The sequence below is a fragment of the Nicotiana tabacum genome, chromosome 7 (genome assembly GCF_000715075.1).
Source record: "Nicotiana tabacum cultivar K326 chromosome 7, ASM71507v2, whole genome shotgun sequence".
NCBI classification, from domain to species: Eukaryota; Viridiplantae; Streptophyta; class Magnoliopsida; order Solanales; family Solanaceae; genus Nicotiana; species Nicotiana tabacum.
In genome coordinates this window covers 75616972-75635545 of record NC_134086.1, presented here as the reverse complement: position 1 = coordinate 75635545, position 18574 = coordinate 75616972, and the positions used below count along the sequence as shown (strand labels likewise).

The window sequence follows — 18574 nt, the reverse complement described above, 5'->3', positions numbered from 1 at the left end:
CTCCGTTGCAAGATAAGGCGTTGCAATTGATCTATTGCAACGGTTTTTTGCAACAGTTTCGGAGCCGTGGTCATAGCTGTATCTATCGCAACGGTCTTACAGTAGCCTAATAGAACGATTATTAAAAGCTATCATAACAATTATGAACCGTTGCAATACGTCTATTGTAACGGTGCAAAAGCAATGGAATAGACCTACTGGAACAGTTTGCTGATATAGTTTAGCTTATTTATTGCAATGATTATTATTATTATCTGTTGCAATGGTCAATACAGTCTTGTGTAACAGTTATTTCAGCTATTGCAACGATTTTTCGAGCTATTACAACATTTATTACCAACTATTGCAATAATTTTTACGAGCTATTGTAATGGAGTAAATTATAATAAGCTAGAATTTATACAAACCATGAAAGGATACTATATTCATCCACAAAATCATCATAAAAAATATCCAACAAGTATTATCCAAATATAAGAGAATATTGACTAACAATTCAAGAGTTAGATTGCATATAAGTTTGCAAAATATTCAAAAATAAGTACAATCCCAAAACATCTGAAGGTATTGATCAACCAATACTCTTTAAGTAAGGTCTTCACTGCTTTCATCTCCCATTTGTTCATTTTCTTCACCTACAAATTCAAAAGACATAACAATATTTAGAGGGTAAGGAAAAAAATAAGCATATTCAACCAGTACTTCAAGAAGTAAGAAAATTGAGGATATCTTCAACCAACACTTCATCTATTTACTACTGTAACTACTTTTAGATGACTAGTTTTTGAAGTACAAAATTTATAAGATCACGTCAATAATAATAGTAAATGTGTGTGTGTAAGCACCGAGACCATTGTAAGTGCCAACAGTCCCATCATATTGTTGCCATTGTAAGCGCGAAGGTCATGAACATACAAGGTGTTAATGACGAGGTCGAGGAAGATGTTCAACCTGTAGTAAAATTACAAGGTGATGCGAGGGATGTTTTGAATGCAAAGAAACAATAAAATTTAGAGCTTGTTAAATCTACGGGAGCTTGGTTGATGTTGGAACAGGCAGAGCTTCACATGTATTGGAGGCAGGTTCAACAAAGGAGAAGGACAATCCTAATCCTAGTTTAACTAGACTGTTGATGCTGAGCAAATTGCTCTAGCTGGTGCCGTTGATTGTGGTGCAGTTTAGAATCGAGCTACTACAGGTAGTAATCAACAAGAAACTGATGAATCAAGGAATTAGGAGTGATATAGATGCTCTAGAAACTGTGCAGGTAAAGCTGGATCAATAGAAAACTCTTTGGAAGTCTAAACTTCCTGGTGATATCCATGTCGCTACTGCTTTAGCGAGGATTTACCGGGTTGTGGGTTCTGCTTTACAGAATAAACTACTGTGGATAGGATTGGTGCCCAAGGTGAGGGTTCTACTATGTAACTGATGGAGAGGTGAATGTGAATAAGGTCTATACTACAACTGTTGAACAAAAGGAGCAGGACTTGGCTACTGGGGGATCAAATTATCAAGTTGTTGCTTTGTTAGCAACTGGTAAATCTGGTGAGCATGTGCCTACCAATATTGCTGCTTTGGAGGTGAATCAAATACACTTAACAATGCACAAGTTGAAGCCGGGAAATTCTGCAACTTTAAGGAAATAGTCTACGGTGCAGGCTAGAATTGCGAGGCAACAGGAAGGAAATAAGTTGGACAGGAATGTGATCAAATGGCAGCAGCTAAACATGGTATTCATCTCACTACTGATCAGCCCACTACTGGTGCACAAACAACTCTTTTGAAGGGTGGAAGTGAGCAGGTTGTGCACAAGGAAGATACACAAGCAGCTGCTGAAAAACCAGCAACTCCTATAGCTACTGCTGTGCAACAGGTAGGTGTGGAACAAAGAGCATGACAAGTTCTTTTCCAGGCAAATCTGGAGCAGGTTGTGCATAAGGAATATACACAAATAGCTACTAAAAAACTAGCAGCTCCTATAGCTATTGCTGTGCAATAGGTAGGTGTGGAAGAAAGAGCTGGACAAGTGCTTTTCGAAGGAAATCTGGACAGTTATGAGTCAGAATGCATCACCAGGCGCAAAGAAAAAAATAACAAAATTCAACTATTTCAGCAGGTCGACAAAAAGCTCCAATGACAGTAGTTAATCGAGCTCATACACTTAGAGCACCCATCACTTTAAATTCATGATTAATTAAAAAAATACAAATTTCTAACTGTACAATCTAAAAATTAGAAGCATAAATTATAGGATTGCGAGGATTCTAACCTTGATTGTTGCTACCAAGAGATGGTCGATGAATTAGGTGAATAGTTGCTGCTTGTGTTGAGGAAGCTTCACCCAATGGACGAGAATACAATGTTGCTAAAATATTAGCATCAATTGGTAATCCAGAACATTGAACTTTTTCTTTGATATCTTTTACAATTTCTTGTCTCATCATTGTCTTTTGTTCCTCATATTGTTCCTTCTGTTCCTCAATTTTTTCCTCCAATCTTATAATCCTCTCTTCCATCTTTTGCATGTGATCATTTATTGTATTTGAAGAGGGTTCAAAATGTCCCACTTTCCCTTTCAAAGACTTTTTTGTAACCCCCCGTCCATACAATCTCAAACGTCCGGGATATTCGGGTCCCATGATTGATGCAAATATATTAATTGACTCATCACCATTTTCACTTTGTTGTGTTTCAATACTCTCCATTTCAGCCTATTATACAAATAAAAAGAGAGAGAATTCCAGTAAAGAAAAAGTCAATATGAACATATTTTTCATCCAAACAAAATAGAAACATAAATAATTCACACAATTTTTCTAGTTGTATCTTCATTTGATTCCTTGTATGTTCGACCGGGTTTTCTTTGTCTTGTAACAACAAAAATATCCTTAAGTGATAGTGGATCAGAAGTTTCTTTCTCTTTTTCCTGGACACATTAAAAGTAGTATAAAATATCTTCTTAAAAATGATAACAAGTTCATATTTAATGATAAATAAGAGCAGATACCAAATCATTGCGGACTATAGCAAAGCTTTTTTTGCCAGTAGTGTGTGGATCCTTTAACTTTTTCCGATTCTCAATATTAGTTGCTGACATTTTCTGCAAGTAAAATAATAAATTTCAATTCGAAATTGTCATAAAAGGAAAATAATTGTTTTTCCTTCATGAATATTTCTTGACAAAGGTTAACATAAATGAATTTTTTTCTCAAAAACATACCTTTTGTTTGCCAGAGTTCCAATATTTGAGAAGTTCCTTAAATTGTTATGCTGGAATATTTTCAGGCTTTTTTTCAATTCGAATTTCATCATTATGATATGCTTTAAAGTGATCTTTTTTTAATTGATTCTTATACCTTCTCCAAGCACCTTGAATTGCATCCAGAGTCCACTTTTTTGCAATTTCAGAAATATTATATTTTTCCTACAAATTGTTTCAATGGGTTAGTGCAAAAATATTAAGCATGTTCAACCAAAAATAAAATTAAGAACTGAGAACCTTTGTATATTTCCAAAAATAATCTTTTGTATCAATTTTCCTCCAATCAAATATATCAAAAGGACAAAAGGTCGAATTCCTTACCAATGTACCGAGGAAGCTGCCAAACTCCATCACAACATCTTTAGTAGGACCAACAAATTGACCAAACTCATTGACCACAATTAACTTACGTTCACTCCTTCTATGTACACTTAGCATCCTTGTTTTACCTCTTTTTCTTTTTTTTTAGTATAAGATCCTACAATAATACAAATCAAAAGTATCCTCCTATTTAGTAAAATAGATATAGGATGTCAATACTTTAATGTAAAATCTAAATTTACTTACCCTGTTCATCTACTATTGGAGTATTAGCATCCAATTGCACTTCTTGCTCTACTGATTGTGTTGTAGGGGTGGCTGAATTACATTGTAAATGGGCTCCTAGCCTCTGATGTTGTGGCATTGGTAGCTGATGTTCTTTCATTAAATTATTCAGAACCTGACGCTCTTCATTTAACCGTATAGAGCTAGCTGGAATATTCGTTTTTCTGGTCCGCATCAACCTTTTCTGATTTTCCAAAGATGTAAGTGTTCCAACTTTAACGAATGTCGAGATTTTCACTTTTTTCTTTTGTCTTGTCCTTTCTTGAATCATGACTACAATTTTGAAGTAAACAAAGATATTAGTATCAGTGGTAAAGAGGGAATGAAAATTATCAAGAGCAGAACTATCTTTGAGATGATGACACCATAGAAATCAGAAGTTCAGAAGTTTATTTTATCTTTGAAATGAAGATATTAAAGTATTTGATGGTGTTCCAGCAAATCATTTTTTGTTTCAAATAGTTTATACTATTGTGATCAGATTTCAAAAAAGGGAAAACTACTCTTACCTCCAATCTTTCTCAGCTATACCAACAAATTCAGGGACGACAATATTCTCTTCACGTAACTAATTTGTAACAACCTGAAAAAAAAGGTAAGAAAGCATAAGAAGTTATTACGATGGTCTAAGAGAGGAGCGGAGACATGAGGACCAAGGCAACCAATGACAAGTAAAGACACCAGCATACATTTCCAATAACATATCACACTTTTCAGAATTTAATCATGATTGACATGGAAAAATCAATTAATTTACAATCCACAAAACTTGAATTACAGAATAACCAAAAAAAGAGAAATGGTACAAAGAAGAAAAGAAGAAAATACAAAAGATTAATCTTCTAATGTTACCATATTCAATAATTAGGAACCATCCAATCCCAATCAGTGTCATCAAAGTCATCTTCCTCTTCTGATGTTTCTATATCTTGTGAATGTTGTGCATGAAATGGCATATCAACAACATCACCAGGTACATCTTCTCTCGACCATACGACGTCACCGTCGGGTAATCTATTTGATGAACCAATGTCGTCGTCGAGCTCACTCCAAAATGTATCTCCAATATTTGGACAATTTTCTTCCTCCAAATCATACAAATCAACAGGGATTTTGGTCCTTGCATAATAAATATTTTCCTCATTTGGATCCTCCACATAAAAAACTTGATGCACTTGAGATGCCAATACAAAAGGGTCATCGGTACTGCATAATCTGTTGAAATTCACTCGAGTTAACCCATATCCATCTATTTCATTATGAAACCAATCACATCTAAACAATACAACACTAAACAACCCCAATAATCAATCTCAATAATATCCTCAATAGCTCCATAATAGGTAATCTCTCAATCGATAGGATTTTGGTCCCTAGCACTAGCAAAACTATCGGTTGTTGCTGATAAAGTCACACCATAGTTTTGAGTCTTTAATCGGGTATCTGATTCCATCGTATGAAATTGGTATACATTGATGAAATATCCAGTATATCTTTTTGCCACCATATTAGGCCCTTTAGCTAGCCATCGTAAATGATTTGGCACTTCAATAGTTTTAACTTTCTCTTTAAACCAATTACTAAATTCTTGTCTGTGATTTCGTGCCTATACCCATGCATTTGATATAGTATGATTATCAATTAAACTCTTATGTTCCATGCAAGCATGAAATGTTTCAAATTAAATTTTATGAATGACGTTTAAAATATTTGTATCACATATACGTAAATTAATAAAGTTTAACATACAAGTGATAATTAAATATCTTATCTTACTTGATAAAGTTCTCCACCTGTTCATCTCTAGTATTGAACAGAACATATCGATGTACTTCAAAACATAACTGTAAATCAATAGAAAAAGCCTTGCCTTTCCTTTTCTTCTTACTTCCAATTGGATGGCCTATATTAGGGAATATAGGTGACAAATTATCTCCCTCTGTTTCAATTACCTCATCATCCTCGTATTGGTACCTACTTAATCTTGATTTTACCCCATCGTGTAGGTATCTCAAATAAAAGTTCAAGCATTCTTCGGCTAAAAATCCCTCCGCAATTGATGATTCCGGATGAGCCCGATTACGAACAAATGCCTTATACTTACACATGTTTCTCTCTGTGGGATACATCCAACGAAGATGCGCCAGACCACCAAGCTTTATCTCATTTACTAAATGAATGGGAAAATGTACCATTATATCAAAAAAGGTTGGAGGAAAAATCTTTTCAATGTCACATTCAATTTCATTGATTTCTAACTGCATTGTATCAATATCTCTTCGCCGTATAACTTTGCTACATATGGCTCTAAAGAAGTTCCCCAACCTAATTAAGGCCAAAGAAACATTCTTGGGCAACATTTTTCTAATGACAACCTGGAGCAAGTAATGCATTATAAATGAGCATCATGACTCTTGTACCCTGATATTTTCATCTCATCCACTTGCACACATCGTGATATATTTGAGGCACATTCTTTTGGTAATTTGGCATTTTTTAAAACACCACAAAACAACTTCTTCTCTTCTATATTCATGGAGAAACAAACTTTAGCCAAATTAACTTTTCCATTGTTATCTTTTATTGGTTGAAGATCCTTCCGTATTCCCATCTCTTGCAAGTCATATTGAGAATTTACACGATCTTTTGTTTTTCCAGGTATATCCAATAAAGTCCCAAGTAAACTGTCACAAATATTTTTCTCGATGTTCATCACATCAAGATTGTGTCGCAATTTATTATGTGCCCAATATGGCAATTTAAAAAAAAAAGATTTCTTCTTCCACGGACTCCCACTATCTTGACGCCCCTTCTTTTGGTCCTTTCCAAACATAATATTGAATTCACGAAGCTCTTCCAAAGCTTCTAAACCCGGTAATGGAGCAGGTGTTGTTCTATGATTCTCCTTACCATCAAATGATTTCTAATCTCTTCGAGATGGATGATCAGGAGGCAAAATTCCCGATGACCCATGTAACATATCTTATGACTATCTTTGAGATATTGAGAACATGTGTTATGATTACAAGTTGGGCATGCCAATCTCCCCTTGGTGATCCATCCAGAAAGCATTGCTAGTGCTGGAAAATCACTAACAACCCACAATAAGGCTGCACACATTTGAAATGTTTCGTTAGAATCAGCATCATATGTTTCCATCCTGATTTCCCGTAGTTCCTTCAATTCAGCAATTAGTGGTTGTAGGTACACATCTATATCCTTTCCTGGAGATGATGGACCAGGAATGATCATAGACAATATTATATACTCCGACTTCATGCAAATCCATGGTGATAAATTATATTTCATTAACATAACAGGTCACGTACTATGGGAAATGCTCATGGTTCGAAATGGGTTGAAACCATCACTTGAAAGACCCAATCTAACATTACGAGGATCTCTAGCGAAGTCTTCATGCAAGGAATCAAAATCTTTCCAAGCTTCACCATCAGCAGGATGTCTTAAATTTTCATCATTGGGACGTTCAGTAGCATGCCATCTCATAGCTGCAGCTGTTTCAGAACACATGAATATCCTCTTAAGCCTAAGTTTTAAGGGAAAGTATCTTAAAACCTTTGCAGGGACTTCAGAGTTTGCATTAGTCAATGGATTAATAATATTCTTCCATCTCGAAGACCCACACACAGAACAATTCTCCGCCTTCTCGTTGTCATTCCAAAGTATCATGCAATCCTTAGGACATGCATGTATTTTTTCATAATGAAGACTCAAATCTTTTATCACATTTTTCGCCTTATAAAGAGACTTGGGTAACTGAGCAAATGGGAATGCCTCTTTCAGTAAGTCTAGAATATATGTGAAGGCCACATTACTCAACCCATGAATTCACTTTAACAAGTACAACCGAATGGTATAACTCAATTTAGAGAAATTCTCACACCTCGGATATAACTCTTGTTTCCCTTACTCCACTAATTTGAAAAATCTCTTTGCATCTTCAGATGGTCCCTCTTTCACTCCATCATTGTGTCTGAAGTCACCCTCAACATTTCTAAAAGTATCATGAAATAGTCCATCAATATCATCATGCATATCAGAACCTTCATCATCACTGCTTCGATGTGGATTATTTCTCGAAAACCCTTCCCCATGAAAAATCCATTTGGTGTATCCTTGAACAAACCCATAAGCAACCAGATGATCCTCCACCACATTTCTATAATGCCAACTACAATTAGCGCACATTTTACAAGGACATAATATTTCATTTCCTTGGGAAGCTCGTTCACATGCCTTATCAAGAAAATTATTCACTCCGCAGATATACTCATCAGTGGATCTTCGAAGACCCATCCAACTTTTATCTCCATTACTCATTGAATATCCTATGGGACACAAAAGTAAATCAACAATTAATCCCTGTTCTAGTAAGACACTTGTAGTATTCAAATATGTTGTTGTATCACCAAAGGTAATACATGCACCTTGATTCATATCCAACTCCCCGATATTAGCACTATTTATTCAGTTATCCATTTAATAATTGCTTCCCACTTTTCCAAACTAATTGTAAATATTTATTGCAAATTTGGAAGCCACTAGAAAAGAAAAAACAGAAAGGTTATAAAGTTGATTATTGATCAACCACACCTAAGCTTCTCAAGACATGAGGGAGAAAAGATCATGTTTTAGGTTTCAATTTTACAAATAGAAATATACTGGTAATTTTGGGGACATATACTCGACCACAACATCTAAAAGAAACCTTTCAGTAGGAAGATTTTATAAAAATTGCCAAACAACTTATAAAAATAAAACAATTGTCCCTCATTTCTATATACAAACAACAATAATTCATGCACCTTTTACAATCAACTTAATGCAAGTACCATATAAAAACTACAACATTTTCACATGTTTTTTACCAACAAAGTAAGACAATTTACGAAGTACGAATTATACCTTTCACCAATAATTTGACATATCCAAACTAGTAAGCCACAAAATATATCAAGGAAAACATATGAGAATTTTCAAGAATAAGAAATAAGATCCATGTAGATAACGTCAAGTTACCTGAATTGATAGCGACTTCTCTAAGTTTAGAACCTGAAAAGCCAATTCGGATGATAAGAAACTAGTTGTAGTAAAAGTTAGTCTGCTTCTTTTTTCTTTTACTAAATTTCCAACAAAACTCAAAGCAAAATTCCTACAAATAGATTTTAATAAACGCAGATGCTTACCACCCCACCAAACAAAAAGTGAGCTAGCTAAATAACAGAAGCTCGTGCTTGCAAACTTGGCATAAAAGAAAAGAGAAGTACACGACCATTTGCTACAACTTTGCTATAGATGATGGTATTTGCAAAAGCACACATCTAGATGATACTCCAAAGACCAATGCTAAACTGAATATCTGGATGCAATGGAAAAAAGACCATATTTGGGACCATTATGTATGTGAAGATTATGCATTTTTCCAAATTGTTAAAATGGATCCTTTGCACAGTCTTATAAAATTACATTATGCAGCAAATAACACTACTCAGTACTCAGCAGTAGACAAGCATGTTAGAAAATTTCGTCCAAGAAGGGAGACTAATAGCAATTTAGCCATAAAATAAAATTTAGGCCTTTCATGTCTCAATTATAGAAGGAAATAGAACATTAGGATTTTCAATTTTAGGTAGTAATTAGGCATGTCAAAGTTATTGGAAGGATATATGTCAGAATTAGGCGTGTCCCATGTCAATGAAGTAGATGCACTAGTGTTTGTATATTTGTTGGAAATATACATGAGAGCTTGCACAATTGTCCAGGTTGTGAGAGCTTAAGGAATTTCAAGACCATTAGTGATATGAATGAATGACAAATGTATTTCTTACGTGAGAGCTTGCACAATTTACCATTACTCCTAAATAGAACGGTTGAACGACATAATAAAATGTTTCTGTTGGTTGTTCTTGTCAAGTATCAGAAATCCTATTTCACACCACCAACATTCTAAAATCTCTAAATTGGTTTTGGTTATATACTTCACTGTGACTCTTGGAGAATTTGTAAGATTTCAGTGTGTTTAAACATTTACTTCTGTAATTCTATGCTATGCTTTCATTAATTAAATCTCCATCAATTCAAACAAAAAAAAAACAGATTAAAAGAAAAACTAAGAGATTGAACAACTGCAAAAGGCAGAACAATTGCAAAGATGAAACCAAAGCAGACAATTCCACAAACTGAACCATCAGTTTCTCATTCTCAACATACCCCTCAACAACCATTTTAGAACACAAGAGCAAAACCATTAACAAACCAACCAAAAAAGTGAAATCTCAAGATATAAACAACAATTTTCTCTAACTCTCAAGCTTTTGAATTTCTCTATTCAAGTTTTTGAACTTTGTCGACCTCGACGATGGAGCTTCGAAGGGTATTTCTCATTTTAATTTCCTTCCAAACAGCAATAAACTCAATATTTAGTACAAAATCAACTTTGAATAAAAATTTGGCTCAAAGAATTGAAACCCAGCTTCTAAAATACCAATTTTACTAAAACCCCAAATTTTGAGCAATCTTCTTTTATTTTTTTTTATCACAGAATTTTTGACGGAGTTCTCAAATTTTCACCAAATTTGAGATAAAAGCTTTAAACTACACTAAATTTAAACATCAAACATAAATTAGATCAAAACATAATGAATTCATAAAAACTCATTTGTGTATTTTGTATGTTTTTCTAAAAATCCTTGAATGGTAAATCTAGAGACAGAGAAGTTTTATGCCATGGAGGAGAGAGAATCATGCACACCTTTTGTGGTAGAGAACAATAGTATACTTGGTCGAACAATTCCTTCGCTGGATGTGGGTTTGAAGAAGGCTTCAATTCGCTGAGGAGGGTTTTATCGCATGAATATCGAGAAAGTCAGAAAGGAATAAGAAGACCCTGTTTTGATATGTATACTTTAATTTTATGTATTACTTTTTAATTATAAAAATGATAGCATTCTCGGGCTTAGTGAAATATTGGAGGGAAACTAAATTGTCCCAATAATATTTTTTAGAAAGAACCGTCCCCACAGAGTTATTTTACCAATCTGTCTCCATAGATATCTCTGTGGCAATGGTTATTGTACTACTGTGACGGTTTCATTTTAGTACTGTCTTACTAGGCCTAAGAGGCTATTGCGACAATTGTAACCGTTGAAATAGACCATCTATTGCAAGGGTTACATAACCGTTGCTAAATAACCGATGCAATAGGTGTAATTTCTAGTAGTGTAGCTGTGACATAAATGCATAACAATGCTCTTTCCCCTTTGAAGTTCTTCGCTTGCTGGGCCATTTCATTTTCATGGGTATTGAACTTTTTCTTCAGACCTGTGACTCCTTTGTCATACCTTTCCTTCAACTACTGAATGAACCTCGCACGTTCTTCTACATTCCAAGCCAACTTTACCCCAGGCTTTTGCTAATTCACACTCAGCCTTTTCCAAGTCAGCCCCATAATCACACATTTTTCGTCTAAGGCCGTGAATGAGTTTTTCATATTTTCCGCTTCTGGCCGGGTTTTCAGTTGCTATTTTCATCTTTTTGATTTGGGCTCGGAGGGCTTCATTTTATTGGTCCAACCTTCTCCTTTCACCTTCAGCTTCTTGCGCATGTAGATCATTATTGAATTCAACGTTTCTCAATTTTTCTTCCAGGGTGTGAATGGCGGATTGATATTTCTTCTCCTTTTCCCCTAGGCCAACCTTTCTCGAACTTTATCATCAAAAGCCTGAACATGAGGTCTCTTGGCGAGCCTCTCGGGCTGGGGCTCGGGCTCTGGCTCATTATTTGCAGATATCGGCAACCATTCCAATCTTGTTGGACTAAAGCCTCGAGTAATGTTGCTTCTAGGTGTAGCTCAATGACTTGGGTACTCAAATCTGCATCTTCGGGTACCACTTGGTATCTTCCCAGATGCCTTAAAACTCTTTGCGGTGCATATGGTTGGACACTTCTTAGACCCATCAACAATAGGTAGCCTTTTGTAGCAGTCATGTGTATGACTTCCATTACCGGAAGCCATCCTAGAGTCCATTCAATCTGACTTGCTTCTAGATTTCTTAAGTGGGAGACCCAGGCTTCAAACCCTTCTGGAGAATTATAGTCTTTCACCCTTTCCTCATAAATCTTGATGAAATTGTCATTGCTCGAGCCATAACTCATGAATTTTGGGGTGATTGTGGAGATGCTCAATCAACCACATTTGCAGAAGAATGTTACAACCTTTAAAGAATTGAGCCCCGGATTTATACAATGTTAATGCTCGATAAATATCTGTCAGCACTAATAGAGTAAGTGTATGATCTTTTTTAGTAATGAGGATTTGTGCAATTCCATCCATGCAGATATCTATTGTCCCTTCTGCATTCGGAAAGACTATAATTCCCAAAAACGCCACTATGAAAGCGAACTAATGATGAATTTGCCAGATGCTCTTATCTTGTTTGTTGTTTAATCCCTTTTCGTGCGTTTCGAACCCAACTGAGTCCCAAAACCTAAAATACAAGAAGTAGAAGGAACAACATCCTCTGTTTACATGGGCCTTCTTCATTTGCTTGCTGATATTCAGGAGATCAAAGAATTTGTGTACATGGGGAGCCCTTGGGAATATAAGTTGTTGTTTTCTCAAGGCCTGCCAAGGTCAATATATCCGCCTATCTTCTCCAGAGTAGGGGTGGGCTCAAAATCCAAGAAACGGAAAACGTTGTGGAAAAGATCCCAAAAAGTTACAAAAGCCTTGATTAGATCATCCCGAGGTTTGATTTCCATAATGTCTATAAGGCACCCAAATGCTCTTTTACCCAATCCCGACCATCTTCATCTAGATCATTTCACCACATATGAAGCTGCAGCTGAGCCTGTTCTATGACCAATTGTGACGGGTTCTGGACAGTGTTCATTTGTACCTGTGGATGGTTAAGGTTAGGGTTGACTTTGGTGGACTCTTTTGTGAAACAAGTTTTAAATTTCAAAAATAGAAAATCAAAAGAGAATGGCCCCCTTGCTATTTTAACACAAGTAGTAGTTTTTGTAAACATGGTCATTTCACAATTCCAAATAAATTTTGAGGCGGGGGAACGTACTTTATGAAAAAATGACACTTTATTGACAAAGTTGCCTGTTCTTTACGAAAATATCCCTTCGACAATTAAAAGATACTCTAAGGCTATTCCGGCAAGAACGACATAAGACATAACTGATGCTGGATCGACTTATTCTTTTGACCAGAGCCCTAAACTACACTTTATTTGGTTAGTTTTTGCAAAAAAATGAGGCCGAACCTTATGTAGGTTGCCTACGTGTCCCACATCCGGTGAGAATCAGACCTGCATAGTTCGGTCAATTTTGACAAAATCAGAAGAGACATGTGATTAATTTTGAAATGACTCTTTTTCCTTTTCTCTGTTTTTTCAATTTTTTTTTGAAAACAAATTGGCAGAGTTTCAGGACATTTTCAAATAGCAGGATTTTCATAACCAGATTTTATTTCCTTCCTACATCACTCTTGGTTTTTTCTCTTGATTTTATTTTCCTATCCAGTCAACATGCAAGCCGAAACAAATAAATGTTCACATAGCACGTAGGATGCATCAGGATGGTCTGTTATTTTGGGTACACCTATCCTAGACAGACTCAACCCCTGTGTTGAGTCCCCAAGGTCAAATGCACGTAATGCAAACAACCGTTCCTACTAGGGATCCGGCATGAGGTTATGTTATTCTAGGTTTAAACCTGGGGTTGTGTTCTAGAGCTGGCCTACCCGAGCGGACAACTCGAGCCGAGGTGGGGGAAATGTACCGGGAGCACGAAAGTCTACTCGTCCTTCTTGCTGACCCAGGCTCATTCTATTTGGTATGACTTCTAACAGAAAAGTGGGCCATGCATATGTGTGCACCATATTTTAGAAGACTCAGAAGGGAGGCATAAGAAAACAGTTTAGTACAGTTCAAGTAATATCAAAGCAGAAAATAAACGCCAATTGGCACATTAGTTCCACAAAATAAAGTAATATCAACAATAAATAAAGCCAAGTAAAAATCATATTAACAAGCTCGAATTCTTGAACCCTGAACCAGAGATTCTGGGTTCGATCCCCAGCAGAGTCGCCAGAGCTGTCACACCTCCTTTTTCCTACCCCCGAAAGGGATATAAGAGAGTTTTTTCCAATTTAAGTGATAATCAAAACAGGATTATTTATTTAAAAAATCAGAGTCACCACTTGGAATAATTTATGATATCCAAAGTCACCGATTTAAAATCCTTAATCGAGAAAGTTTGACTCTGTTTCACAGTCCGTGAAGCACAAAAATTCGGGTAAGGAATTTTGTTAACCCGAAAGAAGGTGTTAGGCTTTTTCGGGTTCCGTGGTTTTAGCACGGTCGCTTTAATCATACATGGCTTAATTAAATTGTCTAATTACATGTTTTGGAACCTAAGTGCATTTTACCTCTTTTAATTAAGAAATTATCTTAAAATGAGTCACGCATACGTGTAATCATTTCGTTTTGTGCATCAAGAATCATGTCACGCGTACGTGTCCACAATTAATCACACTTTCTTATTATTAAGAAATTTTAGTCAAAGTTGCGCGAACGCATACCCCGATTTTGTTTTTAGGATCGTAATTATGTCACGCGAACGTTTACACAATCACGATGATAGATTAAGTCGCGCCTAAAGCAATCTACGATGTTTAAGAATTGTTGTAATCCCAGATTCGACAATTGTGTGAAAAATACTGTCGATACATATTAGACTCAATCCCTTACCACTGTTGGTTTTGTTTTTAAGCCCATGAGCAAAATAATTCGGATGCTTATTAACCAACGAGACAATGCATCACTCAAACAAGCACGCCAAGCAAACACCAATTTGATCTTACTAGTAAACTCCATTGTGACTAAAGCAAAAATGTTGAACATGCGAGATGATTAAATACAGAACAAGGTCGCTTTCTTTATATCATGTCAACAGATAAGATGAAACACACATACAAATCCATTTTCCACGTAGATTTGTCATATTTAATCTTAATGTCCAACTAACTTGCAACCTTTAATCCCCTAGGATCCTTATATTCACACCAATGCAACCAGTATTTTAGCAGCAAGAAAAAATAAAGAGTCCAATTCTAATAAGAATGCTGCTTCTCAAAGTATCAGAAAGAGAAGTGAGAAAAACTAGAAAGAGAAGAAGAGACGGTTATTCTATTCATGCTTCACAATGGAGAATTATATGCATTTATGCAAAACTAAGATGGCAGGATTTGTGATTTCTCCTAAAGAATGGATTTAGCAAACCACGAACTTAAGCTAGCCGAGATTAATGCCAAGCGAAATACATGCAAAACATGACAAGAGTAAACCAAACCTTAATAAGCTATTGCTGAAATTTAAATCAATTCCACTTAGACAACTGAAATTTAGACCAGCTACTTCTTTTGAACAAGCATTGAATCGCTTATCTTCTAGCATTCGTAGCAGGTCCTGATAAATTTCACTGACTAAGCAAAATAACAGCAACAAAAAAACTAGACTGGTCGCTAATTTCATAAACTCGTATTGCATTCGAGACGTGTGAAAAATTCTGTAAATGTCACCGAATCAACAAACATATACTGCACCTCATCTAACAACCACAGACTCGATCAAATCTCAATCATTCATACCAAAGTCAAGAAATTCCGACCTCTATAACTATGTCAGATAGAAGACCAGAACACACGTACAACATCCAATCAATAAACAGTTAAAAGGGCAAAAACTGAAAATAAGGAGTCTAGCTCACATTCTGAAATCAGTCACAAGGTAATCACACCTAGATAAAGCATGGGGAATGAAAGTAACCTGAGTTTGCTTTTGAAGAACAAAGATTTTAGCAGTTACGCCACTGAATCGAGCAAAGTCAAGCAAGTCCGGACAGAGGCATTCAATCAAGACCTTCAAACGGAGACGACGAGCCACAACCAAATACACGAATGACGATTCAACAAATTCGAACATCCACTCATCTTCATTCCATTCCGAAATAAAATCAATAAAAGAAGAAAAATTTATTTTTTTCTAACTTGTGAAGTAAAATTGAAAACCAGACGAACTCAATACATTTTTTTTCTTTATATATCTCCAAACACCAAACAAAAACAAAAAATAAAAAAAGAGGAGAACAATAAGATCTTCAAATAAAAAAAAAAACCCTAGTGTTTCTTATACTTTTCAATGAACTCCGAAAAATCTGTCTAAAACTGAACCCCTTCCTTCTTCGAAAATTACTCTATTTTTAAGGCATAAACCTGATGAATGAAGGACTAGGATCAATTGAAATCGATCCCACGCTCTCTATTATTCCAGCATATGCCTTCTAGAGGCTTCCAACACGTGAGAATGAGGGAATATTCGTGCTCGTACAAAAACAATTATGTGTCAGGCCACACGGAAGGAGGGAAGGGAATATACCACGTGATTGGTTAAAGGGAGAAATTTTTCGGTGGCTTGGGGTGGTTGTTTGCGGAGGGGATAGGGGGCACCGTTTGGATGAAGAGATTAGGGTTAGGTCTTTAGGGTTTGGGGAATTATAAGGGGGTTTAATATGGGGGTGGGATTTAATGTGGGTTGTAGATTAGATGGGATGAAGGGTGCGGATTAAATGGGAAATGGGGCAGGTCGACTTGAAAGGGAGGCGGGTTGGGCTCAGATCTTTAGCAATTGGATTAGGGAAATTGGGCTGGGGCTTAAGTACAACGGGGAAGGGTATTGAAATGTTTGGGCTCAGGACATTAAATTGGCCCAATTTCAAATTTTGTTCAAAAGTTCCCCCTTTTATTTATTTTACACTTTTCCTTGATTTTTAAACTACTAAACTTAATTTAAAAAAAACTTAGACTAAAATTTAATTTGTAAAATTATATTTAATTCAAAGCTAATTCAAGGAAATTGCTATTTTGAGAATAAAAGCTAAAAATGTAAAAATGGCCAATACTTTTTTTGATTTTTGTTTATTAACTCAATTAATTAACAACATAAACCTAAAAATGCAAATAACAACCTAAAAAAATGCAATGCATGAAATTTGAACATTTTAGGGTATTCCCCATGATTTTTTTTTTAAAAAAAAAATATTAAATACGCACCAAAATATAACTACCAATAACAAAATAATTAATTATAAATTCCTAAAAAATTAAATTACTTAAAAGAAAATCCATTTGTGACTTTTGTAGGAATATGATTATTCGGGCAAAAACCACGTACTAGCATCTACAGTTCCTTCCACTACTTTTGGAGCAGTCCATACTCCAGTTTTGAGGCCGGTGCCCATGCCTACAGGACCACTTTCTGCTCTGCGAGTCTCCCAAATATTGGCGAGTCTCAACAACTGGATGCAGGCAACTATTTCAATGTTGTATGAGATTCTTGAGTTTTGATGATTGTTTCGTGTTATTTGATGATATTTTTAATGATTTTAGGTAGTGAGCAAGTTTGTACGATGTTAATAAATTTGTGTGCATATTTAGTTTGGAGCCCGAGGGTCTCGGGTGAGTTTTAAAAGTGTTTCGGGAGAGTTTGGGCATTGCTAATGAAAGGCCAGTTGTATACAATAAAATCGTAGGGTCCAATTTCTCGTCATTAAGGGATTTCGGGAAGTCATATCGAGAACTTGAGGCTGTGGGGTTGCGGTCGAGTTCTCTCCCTCGATATTCATTTACGCTCGACCCAACGACAGTGCCGAGGAAGGGGAATTCCCAAGGTGAGTAGGTAACACTGGCAGAGTCTGGTATCATGTCTAGCCGTCCTATCTCCGTACCTTTACAATTAATACATTATGTACTATGTTGTATTTTCCCTCCTATATAAAAGGGATCCTCATCACTTTGTAAAGGGCTGCTATTGCTATATTCTACACAAGATCAATAACAACACTCTCTCTCTTTCTCTCTAACTTACTTGCTCGAGACTACCTCTTTCATTTATTGCGTTCACATTTGTTCTTCGTTTACTGCTAGATATCAGCGTAATGAGCCTCCTTTGATTATATTATAACTGTTAGTCACTTCCCGGTTACCCCCATAGCTCGAGCCCGAGCCCAGGCATCGACCTCAAGGCCCTTCATCGGTTAGCCCGAGGCCCAGACAGCTAACTCATCGGTTTGATTGTAACACTGTTTTAGCTCGCATTTCACCTTTATCTTCACATATCTAGAATCCACAACTCTAACAACTAGCATAAAAATATATCACGTATTTTTAGAGTCCTATCAACAAATTTAATTGTTATTACCATTTTCACGGTAAACACCAGTTGCTGGTGCAATCTGCAGATCTCGCATTTATGATTAATTGATCATATTTGCGATATTGGGCTGGTGGGATGGGCCTTCCCTTTTGCAAAGAATAGTACATTTGCAGACTTTGTATCTATTTGTGACCTTTAAGTCACTTTTGCGACTAGGAGCTGGGGCTAGCAGCTTCGTAAAAGCGATGCTTAGCTCGCATTTGCGATTGGAGGAAGGATCATATTTGAGAGAATTTTGTAGCATTTGCGACTCAACTGGGTCTGATGCACTAATCGCATTTGCGATCAGAGTGTCGCATTTGCGAACAAGAGTTTGCAAATATGATACTTGCATGTGGGTAAAATAGAGGAAAACATGATGTAGCTCCTCCATGTTTCAATCTGAAACACTCCAGATGTG

At 36.1% G+C, this 18574-nt stretch overlaps 1 protein-coding gene across 41 annotated transcripts; it reads right to left on the bottom strand.

Moving 5' to 3' along the window:
- Positions 1-396: 396 nt before the first annotated feature.
- Positions 397-16441, bottom strand: LOC107820949 (uncharacterized). Of its 41 annotated transcripts, none has more exons than XM_075257295.1 (12): positions 15730-16137; positions 10644-12789; positions 8912-8944; positions 4724-5086; positions 4381-4454; positions 3833-4144; positions 3587-3743; positions 3224-3427; positions 3011-3103; positions 2813-2929; positions 2273-2714; positions 397-635 (listed from the first exon to the last, which is right to left on the bottom strand). In XM_075257295.1, the coding sequence occupies exons 9-12, from the start codon at positions 3098-3100 to the stop codon at positions 586-588; spliced, it is 699 nt and encodes a 232-aa protein (XP_075113396.1). In that variant the 5' UTR covers positions 3101-3103; positions 3224-3427; positions 3587-3743; positions 3833-4144; positions 4381-4454; positions 4724-5086; positions 8912-8944; positions 10644-12789; positions 15730-16137; the 3' UTR covers positions 397-585. The 41 variants fall into 41 exon arrangements, 31 of the variants coding, with proteins under 31 accessions (XP_075113396.1, XP_075113414.1, XP_075113400.1 ...); XM_075257313.1 differs by lacking the exon at positions 2813-2929 and having other exon boundaries at positions 3224-3273; positions 3360-3427; XM_075257299.1 differs by lacking the exon at positions 4724-5086 and having other exon boundaries at positions 3224-3273; positions 3360-3427.
- Positions 16442-18574: the final 2133 nt, after the last annotated feature.